The sequence below is a fragment of the Oncorhynchus mykiss genome, chromosome 15 (assembly GCF_013265735.2).
Source record: "Oncorhynchus mykiss isolate Arlee chromosome 15, USDA_OmykA_1.1, whole genome shotgun sequence".
Classification (NCBI taxonomy): Eukaryota; Metazoa; Chordata; class Actinopteri; order Salmoniformes; family Salmonidae; genus Oncorhynchus; species Oncorhynchus mykiss.
The window spans coordinates 36,450,020-36,473,394 of record NC_048579.1 but is presented as its reverse complement, the minus strand read 5'-3'; the positions used below and the strand labels follow the sequence as shown (position 1 = coordinate 36,473,394).

At 41.4% G+C, this 23,375-nt stretch overlaps 1 protein-coding gene across 3 annotated transcripts in view; it reads left to right on the top strand.

The window, feature by feature from the left end:
* The first annotated feature begins 11,063 nt into the window (after positions 1-11,063).
* Positions 11,064-23,375, top strand: part of LOC110490717 (supervillin) — a 146,894-nt gene continuing 134,582 nt past the window's right edge. The window contains exons 1-2 of one of the 3 annotated variants that reach the window (XM_036944313.1): positions 11,064-11,493; positions 11,973-12,058. In XM_036944313.1, coding sequence (XP_036800208.1) covers positions 11,986-12,058 — 73 coding nt within the window. In that variant the 5' untranslated portion in view covers positions 11,064-11,493; positions 11,973-11,985. The remainder of the gene's footprint in view (positions 11,494-11,972; positions 12,059-23,375) is intronic. The other 2 variants (XM_036944314.1, XM_036944315.1) reach the window with 2 other exon arrangements.

Here is a 23,375-nt window from a genome sequence, read left to right as displayed (position 1 = left end):
CTTTTTGTGCGTATGAGAAATTTCCGGGATCTTTTGTTTCAGCTCATGAAACGTGGGTATATTAGTACATACTGTACATACGCGCACCCTTGTCAATAAATACACACATGATATTTCTTGTTCGGAACAATCCAAAAGCATTGTTTCATTCTCTCTCTCCCTTTCCCTTAAGCCCAATCCGTTTTGCTTCCAGACAGCCTAAGTTGTCTGGACTGAGTACATTGTTCCCTGGAACTGTATTGTTCTATGGGAGAGCCTCACTGCCTCTCAGAACCCTTTGCAGTATTCATCATATTTGTCATTTATCGTTCATTTTGCGCAGTTCAAGTGTTCCAAGACATTATTCAACTTTTCCATTGTGTTTGGTTGGGTTTAATTTCTATCTAAATATTTAGGTTGAAAAGGGACATCCATTGCAGTTATGTAATGGACCACACTGTCTGTGCGTGGCCACAAACACACAATAAGTATGATGAAGAACATTTGCTATACATTTGTTATTTCTCATCTATCAATCACACCCATTCATTTACAAGAGAACAAATTCTGAGACAGTTGTTGATTAGGCTAGGCCTACCTCAAACACTTATCCAATGTGGCTTTAGGGGAAGAATTACACAAAGCAATAGATGTTTCTTGTGTTAGAGGCCATGTGATAGATAGTTGTACCATAGTCCATCATCATGATCTAATAAGACAATGCTTGCTCATCGGCCCAGGATTGAACCACTCACCTAATCTATTACCTTTCCTCTATAGAGAAGAACACAGTAACACTGTTTGTGGTGATGACACAATCAGTCTAGGCTGTAAGTGACTCAATGAGAACTCTGTGTTATCTAGAGTGTGTCACGTTCTGACCTTTTTATTTCCTTTGTTTTGTCATTATTTAGTATGGTCAGGGCGTGAGTTGGGGTGGGCAGTCTATGTTTGTTTTTCTATGATTTGGGTATTTCTATGTTTCGGCCTAGTATGGTTCTCAATCAGAGGCAGGTGTCATTAGTTGTCTCTGATTGAGAATCATACTTAGGTAGCCTGGGTTTCACTGTGTTTGTGGGTGATTGTTCCTGTCTTTGTGTTTGTGGCACCAGATAGGACTGTTTTGGTTTTTCACGGTTCTTGTTTTGTAGATTGTTGTATTTTCATCTTTATTAAAGATGTACAAAACTAACCACGCTGCATTTTGGTCCGCCTCTCTTTCACCAGAAGAAAACCGTTACAGAGTGCCTTCAGAAAGTATTCACACCCCTTGACTTTTCCCCCATTTTGTTATGTTACCGCCTGAATTTAAAATGGATAACATTTCGATTTTTTTTCCACTGGCTATAAAGTCAACGTAGAATTATGTTTTCCAAAATTCTTACTACTTAATAAAAAAAGGAAAAGCTGTTATCTCTTGAGTCAATAAGTATTCAACCCCTTTGTTGTGGCAAGCCTAAATTAGTTCAGGAGTTAAAAATGTGCTTAACAAGTCACACAGTAAGTTGCATTGGACTCTTTGTGTGCAATAACAGTGTTTTAATGTGATTTTTGAATGACTACCTCATCTCTGTACCCCACACATACAATTGTCTGTAAGGTCCATCAGTCGAGCAGTGAATTTCAAACACAGATTCAACCACAAAGACCAGGGAGGTTTTCCAATGCCTCACAAAGATACGCACCTATTTGTAGATGGGTAATACTAAAAAAAGCAGACATGTAATATCCCTTTGCGCATGGTGATGTTATTAATTACACTTTGGTTGGTGTATTAATACACCCAGTCACTACAAAGATACAGGCGTCCTTCTTATCTCACTTGCCGGTGAGGAAGGAAAGAGCTCAGGGATTTCACCATGAGGACAATGGGGACTTTAAAACCGCTACAGAGATTAATGGCTGTAATAGGAGAAAACGGATGATGGCTCAACAACGTTGTTACTCCACAGTACTAAACTAATTGACAGAGTGAAAAGAAGGAAGCCTGTACAGAATAAAAAATATTCCAAAACATGCATCCTGTTTGCAACAATGTACTATAGTGATACTGCAAAAAATGTGGCAAAGCAATTCCCTTTTTTCCAGAATACAATGTGTTATGTTTGGGGCAAATCCAATACAACACATTAGTGAGTACCACTCTTCATATTTTCAAGAAAAGTGGTGTATCATGTTAAGGGTGTGCTTGTAATCGCTAAGGACTGGTGAGTTTTTCAGGATAAAAAGAAACAGAATGGAGCTAAGCACAGGAAAAACCCTAGAGGAAAACCTGGTTCAGTCTGCTTGCCAACAGGGACTGGGAGATTAATTTACCTTTCAGCAGGACAATAACCTAAAACACAATGCTAAATCTACACTGGAGTTGCTTACCAAGAAGACAGCGAATGTTCTTGAGTGGCCCAGTTACAGTTTTGACTTAAATCTGCTTGAAAATCTATGGCAAGACCTGAAAATGGTTGATGATGATCAACAACCCTTTTTGACAGAGCTTGAAGAATTTAGAAAATAATAATGGGGAAATGTTGCACAATCTATGTGTGGAAAGCTCTTAGAGACATACCCAAAACGACTCATGGCTGTTATCGCTGCCAAAGGTGATTCTAACATTTATTGACTCTGGGGGTTAAATACTTATGTAATCAAGATACATTAGTGTTATATTTTGTATAAATATTTTTTGCCATCATAAATATTTAAATGTTTCTTCCATTTTGACATTACATAGTATTTTGTGTAGATGTTTTGAAAAAATGACTAATCAATTTTAATCCCACTTTGTCACACAACAAAATGTGGAAAATCAAGGCGTGTGAATACGTTCTGAAGGCATTGTATATGTTGTCGCTGGCTATAGGCTTCACACGTCAGACCCAACCATTCATGATTATGTAATTGGTTTTGTCTGGCAACACTGTGAAGGTTTCTATAATGTTTGTGTTACCTGGATACATACAATAAGAATGTATGCAATTAACAGGGTCTCTGGATGGAAGTTAGACTTGTTATTGTAAAAACAATATATAAAAATTGCACTTGACTTTTCCTTCTAGCACTGACTCAAGGCCCATATCCACTTGCTATGACTGTGATATGTGGTTGTTTCACCTAGCTATCTTAAGATGAATGCACTAACTAAAAAGATTATCTGCTAAATGACTAAAATGTTAAATGTAAATGTATTATGTTTTAACAGTTGATATGACCATGCCTAGGGCCATGTTTCTTTTCTTAGTAAATAGTAATTACATATGACTGTACCCACAATGTAGTTGAATTTGTAATTAGTTAACATTGTTGTTCCTATTTTAGTTTATGACATTGTTCACCAGAACAATTCCTTTTTATTGAGCAATATTTATTGAATATTTTGTACTATCAGCTGTAAACATTTATTGGTAAGTTCGTATCATTGTTCTTTGTAATTTTATTTTAAAAAACAATTATATTTTGAGTTTTTTTCTCCATTTTTAAACTAGCTGTTGGAAAATTTTTCACAGCTAGTTTAAATGGAGAAAAAACTCACAATATAATTGTTATGGTCACATGCAAGTATTCTAAAACCTTTCTTCCAAAGTTTTTTTTAATCAAAGTTATTCCCCAAGATCTTGAACATTACCATGAAATACCAGCATTCATAAAAATCACAAACCAGGAGATTTCACATATTTTTGGTGTAAGAAAACAACAACCTAAAAACCTATATATTTAATACTTTTTACAATTAACATGTCTGGGTAAAAAAAATGGCATTAGAATATTTCTCACAGTATGACATAATCAGTTGACATACTGACCCTATACTTCACAGTACCAAGCAAAAAAGTATTACTCTGATGTCAAGTTATAAATGTAAAACATATGCATATAATTACCTGTGTTTTATAGGGTTTCATTCAAATCAAGACACTAGATATATATACTGTATTACTGCAGCCCTTTATATTATCCTGAAAATTCTTGCTCCCCTGCCAGCTAAGCACCTTACCAAAGCTATTAAAGGCTTGTTCTGCCCAGTAACGAGCTGGGGTTTACTATAATACACAGGAGACATTTACAGAGGCAGTCTGGACATTAAATGCCCCTTAGGCCCCACATCCATCCATTCTGTAATAGGTCAACACAAACATACACACAATGCGTCTCATTCATCCCAACAGGCTCCCTACTCAATAAGTGCGTACCAAATGACGCCCTATTCCCTAAATAGAGCACTACTTTAGACCAGGGCTCATAGGGCTTCAGTGATTAGGGTGCCATTTGGGACTCACAAGTATGTGTCCAAATGTGCCCTTTCCCATTCAACTGCCTGTCTGCGAGATCGCTCAGCTCAGGTCAGATCCACTCAAGGCCCAGATCCATCAACCGGTAGGGGCACCAGCAGAACAAAAAGAGAGACATTCTTTTACTTTTAGATTTGTGTGTATTGTTGTGGATTGTTATATACTACTGCACTGTTGGAGCTAGGAAGACAAGCGTTTCGCTTTACCCGCAATAACATCTGCTAAATGTGTCTCTTGTGACCAATAATCGTTTATTTGATTTGACATGAGAGATGGTGTATGTAATCTCCAAGCAGTGACAACTATCGTCAGCATTGTCATGGGTCTGATGAGTACAGGAGCTTTAGCCCTTGACGTTAGTGAGCAGTTACATTCTAGAACATAGTGAAGACCATTTTAGGCACTTGTAAGCCTCAGTTAGATACTACACCTTTAAAACACATTGTTGCCATTACAGTTCAAAGGGAACCACATTAGCTAGACCGCACTACCTCAGAAAATCTCACTTTCACTGTGCTCTAGTTTGTGAAAACATTTTAAAAAAGTGAGGCAAAGTTCACAGTGATATACTTTAATATGGTGTTTCAGTGCCATACTATTTTTCGCACCTCCTGGGATAGAGCTACACAGAGAGAGAGCGAGCGTGATTGTTACCAGAGATGTAAACTCTCAAATCCTGCTTGATCCTGTCACAGAAATAAAAGAACAGCAGCTGGCTGACAGAAGAACACCACAATGGAAGGATAAAGTTCAAACTTAATTACTGTATAATCACAGCTCCAATTTTTTTCAGAATTATACTCATTAGAGTACCTTGTTGGCCCCAAACAATGTCTAACTTTGCTGTCTTAGACTCATTGAATTAAAACAAAAGATATGGACGGATGACACATTGGCCCACGAGTGGCCAGTGTATGTTGACCACAGCAATTTTCTCAAAGTTTTGCTCAAAGTTATTTCACCTCTCAAGGTTAGAGAAAAAATGTGAGTGTTTGATTAGCCTTTCAAATTACCAGGTGGGTGTCCTAAAACGGTCTTTTCTCCACAGAAGCATTGTCTTTGCTTCGCACGATCTGTTTCGCTTTGCCACTCCTCTCGCCTGTCATGTGAAAGGAAATGCAGTATTGTTCAGAATGGCCTCATAACTTGTGTGGTTTCTGGCTTTGTCCACAAAGGGGGAAAAAAAATTCAAATTAGGTACATGATATCTATTGTTTCGCAACTTTGTTTAAGCATGATTTAGTAAAGTAATGTTTATGTCCCAAGTGGCACCCTATTCCCTACAGTACATAATGCACTATATGAGACAAGAACAAGCCGGTTTTAGAAAAGAGAGGACCTGCACAGATCACATCTTCACACTCTGCCAAATACTGGAACAAAGTATTGAATGGAACAGCCCCATATTTTCCATATTTGGTGGAGACCGTCGAAGGCCATTTCAAAATCAATGAAGGTGCCACTATGCCACTATGGAATCCCTCCCTCCCTATGCCACTATGGAATCCCTCCCTCAACATCATCAAGACCTTGTAGACTGATTTCACTGTCAGGTTGTCTGTAATGGACACGTAACCAACAGTTTTGGAGTTAACGCATGTGTTAAACAAGGATGCATTCTCTCCCCCACCCAGTTCAGTTCATAATAGCCATTGATTGGTGTAGGACACAGACCCTGAAAAACAGAAAGAGGTGCATCAGATGGACACTCAACTCTGGAAGCCCTGGATTATGCAGATGACATCACCCTGTTTCTCCGGCAGACTATCTGACATGAAAGAAAAGGTTGACAGGCTCACAAACACATCCCTCCAAATGGGTTTGAAAATCAATGTTAAAAGATCATTAAAGCAACATACAGATGTAGGATCTTAATTTGATCACTCTTTTGTTGTTGAGAACTTTCCTGCACTGCAGGAAATGCAAACGTATAGTGTATTTGAGTTTTTAAAAAGGCTTCTAAAGTTTGTTATTTCCACTTTGGTATTTCAGACTTGATTTGCCCGGACAAAAAATGTATCAACCCTTACAAAATTGTCCATTGATTATACTACACATAGTAATTCAAATAATGATTTTCCTGCTGTAGCGAAATGGCTCAAATTAAGATCCGTGCACATTTGGCATGTTAAAAACCGTATGGAAATAAAAACAACTCACATCAAAACCAAACTTTGCCTGTTCAATAGTAATGTTCTGTGTGTTTCTGTACAGCTCTGAATGTTGGAAGGAAACATCCAGACTGTCTAGAAAACTAGATACTTTCCAAAACAAATGTCTCTGGAAGGTACTGGGCATTTACTGGAAGGTACTGGGCATTTACTGGAAGGTACTGGGCATTTACTGGAAGGTACTGGGCATTTACTGGAAGGTACTGGGCATTTACTGGAAGGTACTGGTCATGTACTGGAAGGTACTGGGCATTTACTAAGGTACTGGGCATGTACAGTAAGGTACTGGGAATGTACTGGAAGGTACTGGGCATTTACTGGCCACACACAATATAAAAGACAAACAGCATCACAATTACCCAAACAATCAAAATATGGAGATGGTTAGGGCATGTATGCCGGATGAATGAGCCTGCATTACCAAAGACAGCCCTTTACTGGACAGCAGATGGGAAAAGGACAGTGGCCTGTCATGGAAAACCATCCCCAAAAAGAAAGAAGATCGGCAGCAGTGGCACTCTATCGTGGAAGCCTTATGTTCCACATAGGAACGAAGGGGACTAAGTAAGTAAGTAAATAGTGCACTACTTTCGACCAGAGCTCTATGACCCTATTCTCTATAGTGCTGTACTGTTGATATTAGTCAAAAGTAGTGCACTAAATGGGGAATAGGGTGCTCTTTGTTGGCTTCTTCTTTCTAAATTTTTGATGAGATAACAAAAGATCAGAGCGATACATCTCTATTCATTCATGTAAGAGACTGTCATATGAGGTACATAATAACAGTTCCCACTGCATGACATACTGTGGTAGAAATGCTGTAATGAAAGGGGTCTTGTAGTGTAGCCACTACTGCTAGCTTGAGCTCATTACTGGAGTTTACCAGTCAGTCAGAGAGAAACAGAATGGGGAGGGAGAGCACGCACACATGCACATACACAGAGACAGAGACAGAGACAAAGAGAGAGAGAGACAGGGCCTGAATTCTCTGAAACTCTGTGGTTCCTTCATTTTTTATTTTATTGAACCTTTATTTAACTAGGCAAGTTAAAATGACACAGTTCTACCAAATCTTACACGATATGGTAAAATGTGTGATGACGAGTTTACACAAGAGGGAGGGCAAGAAAGGTTGAATATTAACTATTGCCAGGGGTCAGATATTTTGGTCAAGGCACTATAATATAGCAAGGGACTGCATTGTTGACTTGTTCAGATTGTTTGAAACCTTTACAAAGACACAGTCATACTGTAATGTGTCTGTTGTGTTACCCCCCCAAAGTGGTTACTACATGCTGAAAACAGTCATTGCTTCAAAGGAGACTGGCATACACACACACACACACACACACCTACACATCGCGTTCCAAGGAGCCTGGCAGACGTAATTTGCAGTACATGACGTCTGCTGTTGTCTGTCTGGGAGTGTGAATCCCGGGCTCCGGGCTATTCCAGTCTTGTCTTTAATAAGTCACACACACACACACACACACACACACACACACACACACACACACACACACACACACACACACAGGTTATCAGACAAGCTTCAGGGTGACAGACAGTCAGATTAGTAATATCTGTTGGGATATGTGTTGTTCTTTGTCATTGAGATACGACATGTAGACAATGACAGAGGGACAGAGAGATTCCAAACCAAGTTGGAATCTTCCCATACCACCACAATGGATGTCAGTAAAGACAACTATAGTTCAATTGGAGTGATTACATTTATTAGTACTAGTGTGAGGGAATGGAGAACAGATTCAGTTAGTTAGAGGGTGAGGTGGGGTACTACTGACACTGTAAAGCGATGAGCAGTTTCTTTGGCTGGGTACATCATGTCATCATGATCATCTTTTCACCTTATACGGGCATGGAGAGGGTAACTAAGGACCCATGTTGAAATTATTTATACCAGTTTGACTAATAATTCAGCTGCTTTCATGTGCCATTGAACCACTTAAAATGTTATTGGCCATAAATCCAACATTCACAGTAACTTGGAGTGTCTCAACTGTTCTGGTTCCCTTTGCTCTTCAGGCTCAGGTTCCTTGGGTACTGATGCAAAATCCATCCGTGCAATGTCATCTTACACAGCTGAAAACTTAAAATCCTTTGCTTGTGTGACACATACTGTATGTTTCTTGTGTATTAAATGCCAAATGGAATTGTTGTCAAACTGCTCCTTACCCGCATGAGAGCCATAGCTTTGAAGGCTGACATTATTTATGGCATCTAACAGGTTATATTTCTTTCAGATTTCGGGTGGATTTAGAAACACAGGGTGAGTCCAAAATGCCACCCTGTTCCCTTTATAGTGCACTACTTTTAAACAGGGCTCATAGGGCTGTGGTCAAAAGTAGTGCATTATATAAGGAATAGGGTGCCATTTGGGACGCATTCACGCGCACGCACACACACACACACACACACACACCGTTCATCAGGCTCCAAGAAATCTTTGATATCAGCACTGCAACATAAGAAGGTCACAGTGACATTAAGGAAATTACAACGTCTGTCTGTCTCTCCATCCTTTGGTAGCTGAGACACATCGGGCTCAGATTTACTGTAACTTGTAATCTTTCACATGTATTTATTCCATGCCTTGACTCTTTTATGTATATTTTCCCTGTGATCTCTTGTTATTGTTTATTGTCATGCCATTTTGATAGCGCTCGCTATGTAACATGAGGACCAATTTTCTTTGGAATTATAATTCCCTGCAAACAAAAGGTCCTCTATCTATGCCACCATGTCATCTGCATAATATAATTCCCAGAATGAGTAATGCCATCAAAACCACAGCAATGCATAACTTTGTAATATAATTTCCCTAACTACGGTATATAGATTAACTGAATACTTTTGCTAAGTACCCCTACTGGTAACACTTTGCTATAAGGATACACTTTGATGTGCTTTGGTATACGGAGTTATAAAATATTTTTTCAAGGTCCTGCACAGTCAGAAATGTGATTTTCCTGGGTTTTATATAATATTTTCACACTATGAGGTTGGAATACAGTTTTTTCCAACTGCTTACACACATTTTCAAAACTGTCTCCTTTTTTCAAAACTTCACACACAATTCCCAAAACTGCACACACAAAATGCAAAATACCTCACATCTCCTTCAAAATGTAACACTGCATTCAAAATGCCATAAAGTAGCATACAACAAAACCATAAATATAGGGGGGGGCAGTCACCAGTGCTAAGCTAAGCTCCATCTCTTCTCCGGCCTGGGTCTGGCCACAATACTTCGTCCACATCACAAGATACTTCCCCCGATGTTTGGCAAGAGAAACGTATCTCCTAGCATGGCGTATCCAACCTTGGACAGAGGCAACCTCTATGTCCCCACATGCATCCTCCATTGCCTGGAGAAGTGGCATGCGGACATAGGGTTGGCGATCATACACTTTCCAGCGCCAGGCTGAGAAGAATTCCTCTATGGGATTTAGAAAAGGTGAACATAGTTATATTACCCCCACGCTGTCCAGGGACATTGGTAATTGCCCTCTGTCCTATTACATATCTTCCGCGGCGCCTGGTTTTGGTGAGGTTGAAGCCAACCTCATCCAAATAAATAAATTTATAGCGAATTACATGGGCATCCAGCTCCAATACTCTCTGCAACAGACAAAAGGATATACGGATGAGTAAATATGGTATGTCTGAAGTACTGGAAGTAGTGTTGCATACATACCTCCACAAAGTCATGTTGCATATTCTTGACTCTGTCAGAGTTTCTCTCAAATGGCACCTTGTAAAGTTTTTTCATCGTCACTCGGTGCCGTTGGAGGATGCGTTGTATGGTCGACAGGCTTACAGCATTGATGTTGTTAAATATGGTGTCATTATTCAAGATATGCTTTCTTATCTCTCGAATCCTAATTGCATTGTTGGCCAAAACCATATTTATAATTGCAGTCTCTTGTACATCTGTAAACAAGTGTCCTTGTCCTCCACAATTTTTTTTTTTGCAACCAGCTGATTGCTCCTAGCAACACCCACCGCCCCTGTTTATCTGTCCTTGGCCAGGATGAGACTCTCTGCCCAGTGGAGTGGAGTGGAGTGGACAGGGATTGGCAGGGATGGACAGGGATTCAAATCCCACTGATGGGAAAATATACACAAATAGTAAAGTAAAATAGATTGATTGTTGTTTTTTTGTTTCCATACACAGTCGTTATGTTGGAAGGTGATGCTGTATGTCCTAATGTGTCAACGTTTCCCAGGCCTATAATACAGTACACGCCACAGAGACAGCAATGTAAAGTGTGTGACAAACTGGCAGTGTCTGAACAGCGGGATGGTTCTGGTTTATTTATGGGACATCGTAATGGAAAGAGGACCTCTGGTCTGGTCTACTGCATTCCATTAACTAAGACTGACCATTGATTGTCCATTGGAATCATATTGACCCCATCAGTCATTTCAGGTCAAGGCTCTTTGCCCCTGCTGGTCCTGTGTGTGTGTGTGTAAAACAAAAATAGATACTCTTTGGTTCCTTTTCAACCTGGCTAACCTGAATGATTCGTTGGTTCAAGAGGTGTGTCTACTCTATACAGGTGACTTTGAGCTTTGGACCGTGCCCTGATAGGTCTGCTCCTTTAAGAAACGGTTAATGTTGTCCGGAAGCAACGAGCACAAGGCAACAGTGGAGAAGTTTGCGAAGCAGGCGAAAGTGAATTACAGTCGTACTTGCGTTCCTATACAACGAGAGTTTGCAATTGAGCAAGACTACTCGGCATCGTCAGTTTCTCTCCGGACAGCGTTCGTATTTAATTTTCTAAAAGAAACAGTAGGCGATCTTAGGTGATTGAAGATGACTTTGAATAAGGCATTAGAGCGCGTGAGGAGTTGACATTCTAAATACTTTGGGAAATTGATGTTCAAATGTATAGGAACGCCTGATGAGATTTCTCTCGCAAACGTTAGCGTTTGTTAGAAATAGCAGTGGACAAATAAATAACTTTCACGTCAGAATATTCGGGGACATCCGCCATAACTTGTCATATCGTTTAAAATTCAACAGAGTGACATTGGTAAGTTCATTTCACGGCTTGTTTAAATCTTTGGAAATGTTAATGTTTCAACGCATTATTTGTTGGGCTGTTAGTTTTGTTTATAAGTGTGATCAATCAACTAGTCAATTAACATTGCACAGTAGTGCAACAAAAACATGCAGCGCTTCCCTTTGATTGCGCACTGTACGCTATCTATCACATCACATTTGGACCAATGCCCTGATTGTTCAAATAACCTGAGCCGCGATGCACGGATCCATGGCACGTGAATCGGCAAATTTGAATCGAACTGTAATCTGCGCTGTTCGGTCATGTTGTCAACAAGGCAGGGTGCTGCATCGTCCAAAAACATGCATCTCTTTTCCATAAAATCTACCCCCCCCCCCTTTACTTTTTCAAAATCTTGTTCTTACAGCCGGAATTTAACATTGATTTGAGATTGTGTGTCACTGATATACACAAGATACCCCATAATGAAAGTGAAATTTTGTTTGTAGAACATTTTTGAACATGACCCGAACAACATGTCACCTAATACCTCAGCATCCAGGACTGGAGTCCAGGGGAATGGGCCTAACAATAGGTGGGTAGCCTATATCTCTTGGGAGAAAAGACTGCATGTTATACGATGATGTTCTTTGCTGTGGTCTACACCTAAAGGAATACATACAAGCTGGACCTCATTCTGTACCTAGCAGCCTCTTCTTTTGAGGCTTTGTGATAAACACATCATGAACACACACCATAACAGCACATACAGTTCGCAAGGGCGAAAATCCCAAAGGAAAATCTGGTTCAGTCTGCTTTCCACCAGACACTGGGAGATGGATTCACCTTTCAGCAGGACAATAACCTTAAACACAAGGCCAAATCTACAATGGAGTTGCTTACCAAGAAGACAGTGAATTTTCCTGAGTGGATGAGTTAGTTTTCACACATCTACTTGAAAATCTATGGCAAGACCTGAAAATGGTTGTCTAGCAATGATAAACAACCAATTTGAGAGCTTAATGGGCAAGTGTTGCACAATCCAGGTGTGGAAAGCTCTTAGACTTACCCAGAAAGACTCACAGCTGTAATTGCTGCCAAGGTGTTTCAACAAACTATTGACTTAGGTGTGTGTACATACTTTTCTGTATTTCATTTTAAATACATTTGCAATCATTTTGAAAAGCATGTTTTCACTTTGGTATTGTGTGTAGATGGGTAAGGATTCAGGCTGTAACACAACAACATGTGGAATAAGTCAAAGGGTGTGAATACTTTCTGAAGGCACTGTAAGGGAATACTGCCATTTGGGACGCAACTCCATTTTTCTCGAAGTCTCTCTGATCTCTCTGATCTCTCTGATCTCATGTCCTCTTTCTGTCTTGCTCTTGAGCATGTTGCTAACTGACTGCTGTATATGTAGGACTCGATGCTCATTAGGCCTGTTTTCATGAACTAATTTCAGACGGCGTCGTTGTCGGTCCAAGTTCAAGGTAGAATACCAAGACCAATAAACTAGAATGCTATGTTATTCCTCCTTATTTGGCAGGTACTGTAGTGTAGGTATAACAGTACCTGCCAAAATAAAGAACTACTCCGTAGCCTAATTACATAGACTCCCTCCTATTATATTTGAGCTTTATGTTGTTGTACTACTTGAAGGCTAATTGGTCTTGAAGGCTAATTACTTTCCTCCTTTCCTGTGTGTTTGTGTCAGTAGCTCGACCTCAGGCAGAGATGAGAACATCATTCTTGATCAGTATAGGGGGATGGGTGGCTGGGCTGGGGTGATGAGGACCATATTATTGCTAGTATTGACCTTCCCTTTGTGATATGATTTTATTACTAAGGAATGGGTGGTGCAGTCACTACTTACCCAGCTTTGACTCTCCATAGTAACTGGAGACGATTGTGGGTACGTCCCAAATGGCACCCTATTCTCTATATAGTGCACACATTTTGATCATGGCCCCATCCTATGGTGCAGTTTTGCAAACAATGTGATGCTTCTACCACTGAACTAGAATGAGATTATATTTCTATGTTTGTGCCCTAAGCCACTGTACTGTCAGGTTAGGAAAGCACCACAAGCATGCAGTGAAGTAGCAGTAAATACTTTTTTTTTTTAACTTTTTTTTTTTTTTTTGCTCTTTAACAGCCGGTCAAGAAGTGACGTCAATCTGCCTCGCTGAATTTCCATGTTATGATGTCTGCAAATTATTTAATGTTTTATTTTCTGGACTATTACAAAATGTATCCTTGGTTTGTTTACTGTCAGAGTTGATCTGACAACCTTATGGAATATAAATAATTGCTTAAAAAGCATTTTTTTTTCTTCTCAAAGATGAATATAAAGTTATCAGGATAATAACTTTAATAAAACAGGATGAGTTGAAGATGAGTCAGTTGATGATTGTTTTTCTCAGAGATGTTCTTCCATTCACATTTGAACTGTTATTCCTTCACCTTCCTCTCTCTCTACTTCCTCTCTACTCCATACAAGTTCACTGGCACCATATTTCACCACTGAAATCAGCCACTGGGGCTGTCCTTGACTTACATTTTAGTCATTTCAAATACAATTCCAACAGGTGTCGACTAACAGTGAAATGCTTATTTACGGGCACTTCCCAACAATGCAGAGAAAGAAAATAGAAAAGTAATAATAAATACACAAGTAATGATAACTTTGGATATATACATGGGGTACCAGTACTAAGTACATATAACTAGGAATAAAGTGACTGCGACGGGACAGATAATAGAAAGTGGCAGCAGTGTAAGTGGTGAGTCAAAGTTAGTGCAAAAAGGGTCAATGCAGATAGCTGTTTGGATAACAACTATTTCGCAGTCTCATTTAGTGTTGGGGTTGAAGCTGTTCAGGGACCAGTTGGTTGGCACATCCGTATGTGGTAGCAGAGAGAACAGTCTTATGACTTGGGTGGCTGGAGTCTTTGAATATCTTTAGGGCCTTCCTCGGACACCGCCTGGTATGGGTGGCAGGGAGCTCGGCCCAGTGATATACTGGGCCTTACGCACTACCCTGTGGAGCGCCTTGAGGTCCGATGCCAAGCAGTTACTATACCAAGCGGTGATGCAGCCAGTCAAGATGCTCTCCACGGTGCAGCTGTAGAACTTTTTGAGTCTCTGCGGGCCCATGCCAAATCTTTTCAGCCTCCTGAGGGGGAAGAGGAGTTGTTGTGCCCTCTTCATGACTTTGTTGATGTGTTTGGACCATGATAGATCCTTAGTGATGTGGACACCAAGGAACTTGAAGCTCTCGACATGCTCCACAGCCACGTTGATTGTGAATAGGGCCGTGCTCGGCCCTCCATTTCCTGTCGTCAAAAATCAGCTCCTTTTACTTGCCGACGTCTCGCAGACACTCTTATCCAGAGCGACTTACAGAAGTAATTGGAATAACGTGCTTTGTCGACTCAGGGATTCGACCCAGCGACCTTTCGGTTACTGGCTCAACTCTCTTAACCGATAGGCTACCTGTCGCCCGACATCTGTAGCGCTCTCTGTTGAACTGAAGACTAACAGAGGATTAGTAATATGGCGTCAGATGAAAGCGATGACTGGAGATAGGCCATAGTATGACTGCATGGTGAGCACTGTTTTGGATGACTCCCTTATTTGTCTGTGGTGTGGTGGTAGAAACAGAAGAGCCTAGCGGCTGTCCCAAACTGCAGCCTTTTCCCTATATAGTGCACAACTTTTGACCAGTCCAAAAAGTTGTTTGGGTACCATTCGAGAGACACATGGTGTTGTTATATGAATATTGTATCAACTTGGCAACTGGACCCAACTTAGTCCCTTGACCACCACAGTCTATCCATCCCATAATGCCATAGCTGGCCTGGACTGATCTAGCCCCTTCACACCTGGGGATGATTATCTATTAACCCCCCCCAGTATAAGCCAACAGCATCTAACTAATGTCCAGTCTCTCTGTGAATGTGTTCCCAAATGGCACCCTATTGTGAAATACTTTTGATAAGGGCCCATAGGGCTCTGGTCATAACTAGTGCACTGTATAGGGAAGAGGGTGCCATTTGGGATGCAACCTTTGTGTTTACCTGTCAGCCAGTATGTCTATCCAGAGTTCCAACATCTGTGTCAGTGAGGAACTGCTCTGCTGAAGCCGTGGTTACATAGTCTGTTGGGGTTCAAAGGCCCTCAGCCTCCTCTCCTCCTCCAACACAGACCCTCTCGTTGGCGGGTATTGGAAGCACATTGAGTGCCCTGATGTTGGACGTTTGCTCTGCTCTGTCTCCTCTGTTGTGAATAATGAGTCGGTGTTTGTGGTGAAAAGGGCCTCCACCTAATGTAGCATTAAAGCAGCAGAGAGACAGAGCAGGATGATGCCATAATGACTGTGTGCATCCCAAAAGGCACCTCGTTCCCTATATAGTGCGTTACTTTTGACCAGGGGGACTCACCCTGTGCTGTGGTCCCTCTGGCTCTTCTCTCTCTATTAGGTTCTGATGATGAAGTTATGCGATGGATGAGAGGATAATGTTTTGGGTGGGCTTTGTTGCCATGGTGATGTTGATTGATACGTACAGAATGTTCAAGTGATAATGCCTGAGAACCTGGTGTTTGGAGGATATATTGCCACGGGTGTTGTTAGGCACGAGACAAAGTCAAGTGCCAATATATCCTCCAAATGCCGGCTTCGAGGGCATTATCACTTTATACAATGGGTTACCAACATATTCAAATAATGATTTACACATTTTTATGAAACATTATTTTGATGAATTGATTCATACCATTTCATCCTTCCACAAGATCTAGTCCTGACACAAACCTAGGGGTCTTACCCAAGCTGGCTGGTCGTTTAGTTGCCAGAGATGTCACCCAGTTGTTCAGTGTTTTGTTCTGCATCTACTGTATTGACGCGACCCAGTCGTTCGTTCTAAATATTCCATTGCCATACTGGCTGGCAATGTTCTTATCCCTTGCTTGCTAGCTAGCCAACTATGGCTAACTTACAGTCATGTCAAAAAATAATGCAGCCAGAATAACATCAAAGGAGCTGCATTTGTGTTTGTTTAAGCTGTTTCTAGTGACTTTTATTTGGATACACCCATAACAATGCGCGAATGAGGCGCGATTTTGCCTGGCATAGAAAATGTGCTCTCTCGTCAGGGCACTGTTTTTCAGTGGAGCTAGCCAACAACACATCTAACACAATCACTTCAAACTGGAGCTGGAAAGACTGCAAACTAGTTGCACTTCGTTTTGTTCTACTTGTTTTCTATTGATAGTTATGTGTGTGTGTGTGTGTGTGTGTGTGTGTATATATACATAAAAATGCTACTGATTCATTATTTCGACTGGCTGAGAAAAGCTGTCTGCCTGTCTCTCATCCTGACTCCTGACACATTCATTATTATGGGACAGCTGGAGATCGAATTAGAATATTGAAACAATGTTGCAAATGTCGGAGAGACAGACAGCAAGGTTTATACAAATATCCACGGTTGAAAACTAAATGTTAGTTAAAAAGAAATGTGAGAATGTCTAGATGCTTTTTATGAGTGGAGGGCAAGTTTATAAATTGCCTGGCTGGGCTGTTGAGACAGTGGATCCGCTGGAATGGAGTAAATGGGTATTTTGCCTTCATAGATTTAGCTGGTGGTTAATTGTGGAATAGACACCGGCTGGAATGCGCTTTTAACCAATCAGCATTCAGGATTAGACCCACCCGGTGTATAAAATCCCTCAAACAACAGCACCTCTCTGTGTGTTCTCCAAAAGTCCAACAATATCCAAAATACTATGTATGAATAATGCTACAGCAGGTCGGATGTCAATCCTGAAATCTCCCCAAGCAACTTACAACTATATACAGAAATAATTATTCTCAGTCCCACCCAAGTTATCACGTAAAACCAACCACATGAACTCAATTGGTTTGCTGTGAATATGTTGAGGAACTACATGGAGTTAGCTAGAGTAGATGACTTGTCCAAGAGGTAACAGGGCATTCCTGATCTGCTTTGAAACTACTGAACAAGAACAGCAGCATTGCAGGGGAGGTGCAGTAGAGGGCCTGGTGCTTGACCAGCCCAGGGAAAACAGCGGGGTCATGTTCATTAGTGCACGGTAACCAAACGTTTTGTAAAAGATAATGAAAACGGTGTATCTCATTGGAGACATTCATAAATCCAGGAAAATCCTGAGTGCCCTAATTCCAGGCCCATTCATTTGTGCGGTATTCACATTTATGGGACTAAATGCTATTTGCAAGCCATATTATTTCCCTCCCTACCCCAAGCCCAAACAATCTGGAGTTTGCACACACATTGTCTACTTTTAAGTGTTCACTAATGCGAGGGACAAAACCAATTAAACAGTTTCAGGCTGACAGGCACTCAGATGTTTGGATTGTAATGACTAATGATCATTGCATAAACGGTTGCTAGTGTCTGCCTCTGCCATAAATCACATTGAGAGCTTAGATTAGACTAAAGCATCAAAACATTGTGAAAGAGGGACTGCATAGCAGGTGTTCATAGTAGGTTTGTTATGTCAGCTTTCCCCTACGCTCTGAACCTGGGATGACATAGGACTAAGTCAGAAAATCACCACCTGCTAAGAAAGCACCTCTTGCCAGGGTGGAGTACTAGGCCTATATGCTTCACTGAGGTTGACTGTATAGCCTGCGGGCTCTAGTTCTCACAGTAGGAAGTTGGTGAAATCATCTTGCTGGGGTCATGGCTGTCTTCAACTCTAGAAAGCCTCTCTCTATGTAGCTCTCGTTCGCCGTTTCAGGTATGTCAGTCAATCGCTACATTTGTCAGTGACCTCATTTGTGGCATGTCTCCACGGTGATGCAGTTGGTGGATCAACAACAGACCTCTGCCATGTGGAGTAGGGGTTCTAAACATTACCCTGGCACCATGGCAACCACTGCTGCTGGATGTCAGGGGTGGGTGGGAGGGATGTGAGAGGGTTCTCTGTTTGTTCAGAAGGGGTGTGTGTGTGTGTGTGTGTGTGTGTGTGCGTGCACAAGCCTCAGCTTAAAGCCCAGCCCATGCAGCATGGAATCTCCACATGATTTTTCAATTACTGTGTCCTCCCAAGTCTGACGGTCTTTTTGGGCCATGACCAAATGCCCCCACTATCCACAAACACAAAGACGTAACTCACTAACCCCCTTTTAATGTAACCTTTTTTTTCCCCAGCAGTTCTAACTGGAACTGGTCATGTACAGTGGGGCAAAAAAAGTATTTAGTCAGCCACCAATTGTGCAAGTTCTCCCACTTAAAAAGATGAGAGGCCTGTAATTTTCATCATAGGTACACTTCAACTATGACAGGCAAAATGAGAAAAAATCCAGAAAATCACATTGTAGGATTTTTAATGAATTTATTTGCAAATTATCGTGGAAAATAAGTATTTGGTCACTGTAACTTCTTCTTTAAGAGGCTCCTCTGTGCTCCACTCATTACCTGTATTAATGGCAACTTTTTGAACTTGTTATCAGTATATAAGACTCCTGTCCACAACCTCAAACAGTCACACTCCAAACTCCACTATGATGTCTGGTGAGGACCTGCCTTACAACAGGCCTACAAGCCCTCAGTCCAGCCTCTCTCTGGCTATTGCGGACAGTCTGAGCACTGATGGAGGGATTGTGCATTTCTGGTGTAACTTGGGCAGTTGTTGTTTCCATCCTGTACCTGTCCCGCAGGTGTGATGTTCGGATGTACCGATCCTGTGCAGGTGTTGTTACACGTGTTCTGCCACTGCGAGGACGAACAGCTGTCCGTCCTGTCTCCCTGTAGTGATGTCTTAGGTGTCTCACAGTACGGACATTGCAATTTATTGCCCAGGTCACATCTGCAGTCCTCATGCCTCCTTGCAGCATGCCTAAGGCACGTTCACACAGATGAGCAGGGACCCTGGGCATCTTTCTTTTGGTGTTTTTTAGAGTCAGTAGAATGGCCTCTTTAGTGTCCTAAATTGCCCAACGTCTGAAAGCTGTTAGTGTCTTAACGACTGTTCCACAGGTGCATGTTCATTAATTGTTCATGGTTTATTGAACAAGCAATGTTTAAACCCTTTACAATGAAGATCTGTGAAGTTATTTGGATTTTTACAAAATATCTTTGAAAGACGGGGTCCTGAAAAAGGGACTGCAGCTCAAGACTTGACAGAACAGATATGGCAACATTGACCATTGCTGCCCACATCCTTTCAGACTCCTAGACCTTGGACGAATGAGCTGGCTTAGAGTTTGTAATTGATGGAAATGAGGGGGATATAAATCTGTCTAGTGAGCATTATTGGTTTGGGGGAGGTTTCACTGTGGACTGGTCTGTCTGTCATACAAGTGGAAGAAGTGTGAGGTTAGGTATATAAACTTCAAATGTTAGACCCACCACAACATTAGGCTTTGGTCAAATGTAGTGCACTTTATAAATCAGGGGTGCTTACACTTTTGGGCTTGGAGGGGACAAAATATATTCAGAGTGGTGGGTAGCTAGCAGAACAAATCAACATAATTTATTTAGAAAAATAAAAGGTAAACAATAGCTTCTTACACTGAACAAAAATATAAATGCAGCAAAAATGCAACATGCACATTTTTTTGTTAACAGAGTTACAGTTCATACAAGGAAATCTGTCAATTGAAATTAATTAGGGCCTAATCTATATACAGTAGTTCACATGAAATCAGAAAACCAGTCTGTATCTGGTGTGACCACCATTTGCCTCATGCAGCGTGACACCACTCCTTCGCATAGAGTTAATCAAGCTGTTGATTGTGCCTGTGGAATTTTGTCCCACACCTCTAATGGCTGTGCGAAGTTGCTGGATATTGGCAGGAACTGGAACACGCTGTCTTACACGCTGATCCAGAACATCCCAAACCTGCTCAATGGGTGACATGTCTGAGTATGCAGGCCATGGAAGAATTGGGACATTTTTAGCTTCCAGGAATTGTGTACAGATCCTTGCGACATGGGGCCGTGCATTATCATGCCAAAACAGGAGGTGATGGAGGTGGATGAATGGCACGACATTGGGCCTCAGGATCGCGTCACGGTATCTCTGTGCATTCAAATTGCCATCGATAAAATGCAATTGTGCTCGTTGTCCGTAGCTCATGTCTGCCCATACCATAACCTCACCCCCACCTTGGGGCACTCTGTTCACAACATTGACAAAAGCAAACTGCTTGCTCACACGACGCCATACGCTGTCTGCCATACAGTTGAAACCGGGATTCATCCATGAAGAGAACTTCTCCAGCGTGCCAGTGGCCATCGAGGTCGGTTACGATGACAAACTGCTGTCAAGTCAAGACCCTGGTGAGGATGCAAATGAACTTCCCTGAGACGATTTTTGATCTTTGGTTGTGCAAACCCACAGTTTCATCAGCTTTCCGGTTGGACTGGTCTCTCACGATCCCGCAGGTGAAGAAGCCGGATGTGGAGGTCCTGGGCTGGCGTTATTACACGTGGTCTGCGGTTGTGAGGCCTGTTGGACATGCTGCCAGATTCTCTAAAATGACGTTGGAGTTGGCTTATGGTAGATAAATTAACATTAAATTATCTGGCAACAGCTCTGGTGGACATTCCTGGCATCATCATTCCAATTGCACGCTCCCTCAACTTGAGACATCTGTGGCATTGTGCTGTGACAACTGCACAGTTTAGTGTTCTTTTATCGCCACCAGCACAAGGTGCACCTGTGTAATGATCATGCTGTTTAATCAGCTTCTTGATATGCCACACCTGTCAGGTGGATGGATTATCTTGGCAAAAGAGAAATGCTCACTAACAGGGATGTAAACAAATTTGTGCACAAAAGTTGAGCGAAATACGCTTTTTGTGTGTATGCGATCTTTTATTTTAGCTCATGGGACCAACACTTTACATGTTACATTTATATTTTTGTTCAGTGTAGTTTTTAGGGTCTTGAAACAATATATTTTTTAAAAGTTAGCATAAAATTACAAACAATCAATTTGTGGCCATATTGCTTGACACTAAACAGCACATTGTGATTACCAGTATTACCATTGTACCATAAAATCTCCACCTCGCAGGCAAAACATTTTAGTGACACCCCCCCCCCCCCCCCCCATTTTCTGCTTTAAAGTTCATGTCCTGCAATTCTACACGTTTTACCATGTGGCAGAGATCAAACTTAGCAGTTTTAAAACAAATGTAATGTGATTATACTCATTTAGCCATTGGATGGAGAGAATGTTGCCGTTTTTAATGGTAATTCCCTGTAGTTCTACACATTTTGCTATGAAATGCCATGTTCATATGATGTCTTGAGTGAGTGACTTCAAATAACATTTGATTTGTTTCAAGTTTGGTCAACTAACATTAAAATGCTTACTAATGGGCCTTTCCCAACAATGCAAAGAAAAATAGAAGGATAATAGAAAGATACCACGCAGAGTCGATGTGCAGGGGTACAAAGTCATTGAGGTAGATATGTGCATTTTGGTAGGGATAAAGTGACTAGGCAACAGTATAGATTATAAGCAGTAGCAGCAGCGTATGTGATGAGTCAAAATATTTATTGCAAGTGGGGCTCAATGCAGATAGTCCGGGTAGATATTTTAACTATTTAGCAGTAATATGGTTTGGGGAGTAGAAGCTGTTCAGGATCCTGTTGGTTGCAGACTTGATGCATCGATACTGCTTGCCGTGCGGTAGCAGAGAGAACAGTCTATAACATGGGTGGTTGGAGTCTGACAATTTTTTGGGGCCTTCCTCTGACACCGCCTGGTATAGAGGTCCTGGATAGCAGGGAGCTCGGGCCCCAGTGATGTGATGTATTGGGCCGTATGCTTTGTTTTTGTTAACTTTGAGGGAAAGATGGTTGTCCTGGCACCACACTGCCAGGTCACTTACCTCCTCCCTATAGGCTGTCTCATCGTCGGTGATCAGGTGTCGTCAGCAAACTTAATGATGGGGTTGGAGTCATGCACGGCCATGCAGTCATTGGTGCCCAGTCAGTAATTTGGCCACATGATTACTACAAGGTTTAGATAGTCTAGTAGCCAGCTATCTTACATAGCAATCTATAAAATGTTAGGTGTCATGGGCTAATTGATTTTCAGTGACTGACATTACAAGAGGAAAACTTATCAAATGCAGAAATTGCAGGTTGTGTATTCTACTATGCTATATTTAAACAGTGAGTTAAGACTGACTGCCTTTTTTTTGGTTGGGGGCCCCCTAGTGGTCCTGGCGGGTCAAACCAAACGTGGTCAGTTTGGTCAGCCTTTATATAGGGAGTAGGGTAGCATTCTGGACACATCCTAATCTGATTTAGGTACAAGGAGGGGAGGGAGTTTAGGGTATTCACTTTTTTTTTTCTCTGTCCATGTTCTTGTTTTCTACATTCTCTCCTAGGAACGGGGTTAATTTAGCTTTTGCAGGTAACTATGCACTCATTCCTGCGCTGTCCTCAGCTACTTCAATCGATCCATCCTTAATCATTCTCCCTCCTTCCCCCAGACTGTCAGAAATGTCTCCTGTCTTGTTCTCTCTTTACCCCCACCCAGCTCACCATCAACTGTGTGTATTTGTATTAAGCTGCTGCCAGCAGCTACTCTTTCTGGGGTCCAGCAAAATTAAGGCAGTTTATGCAATTTTACAATACATTCAGACTGTTTGACCTCAGGCCCCTACATCACCACTACAGTACAGTACACAATCCATGTGTACGTGTGTGTATAGTGTGTATGCCATCGTGTGTGTATTAGAGGTCGACCGATTATGATTTTTCAACGCCAATACCAATTATTGGGGGCCAAAAAAGCCGATACCGATTAATCGGACGATTTAAAAACGAATAATAATAATAATTTTAAAAAACACATACGTTTTGCCAGCAGCAGACTATGATCGATAATGTCAAAAACT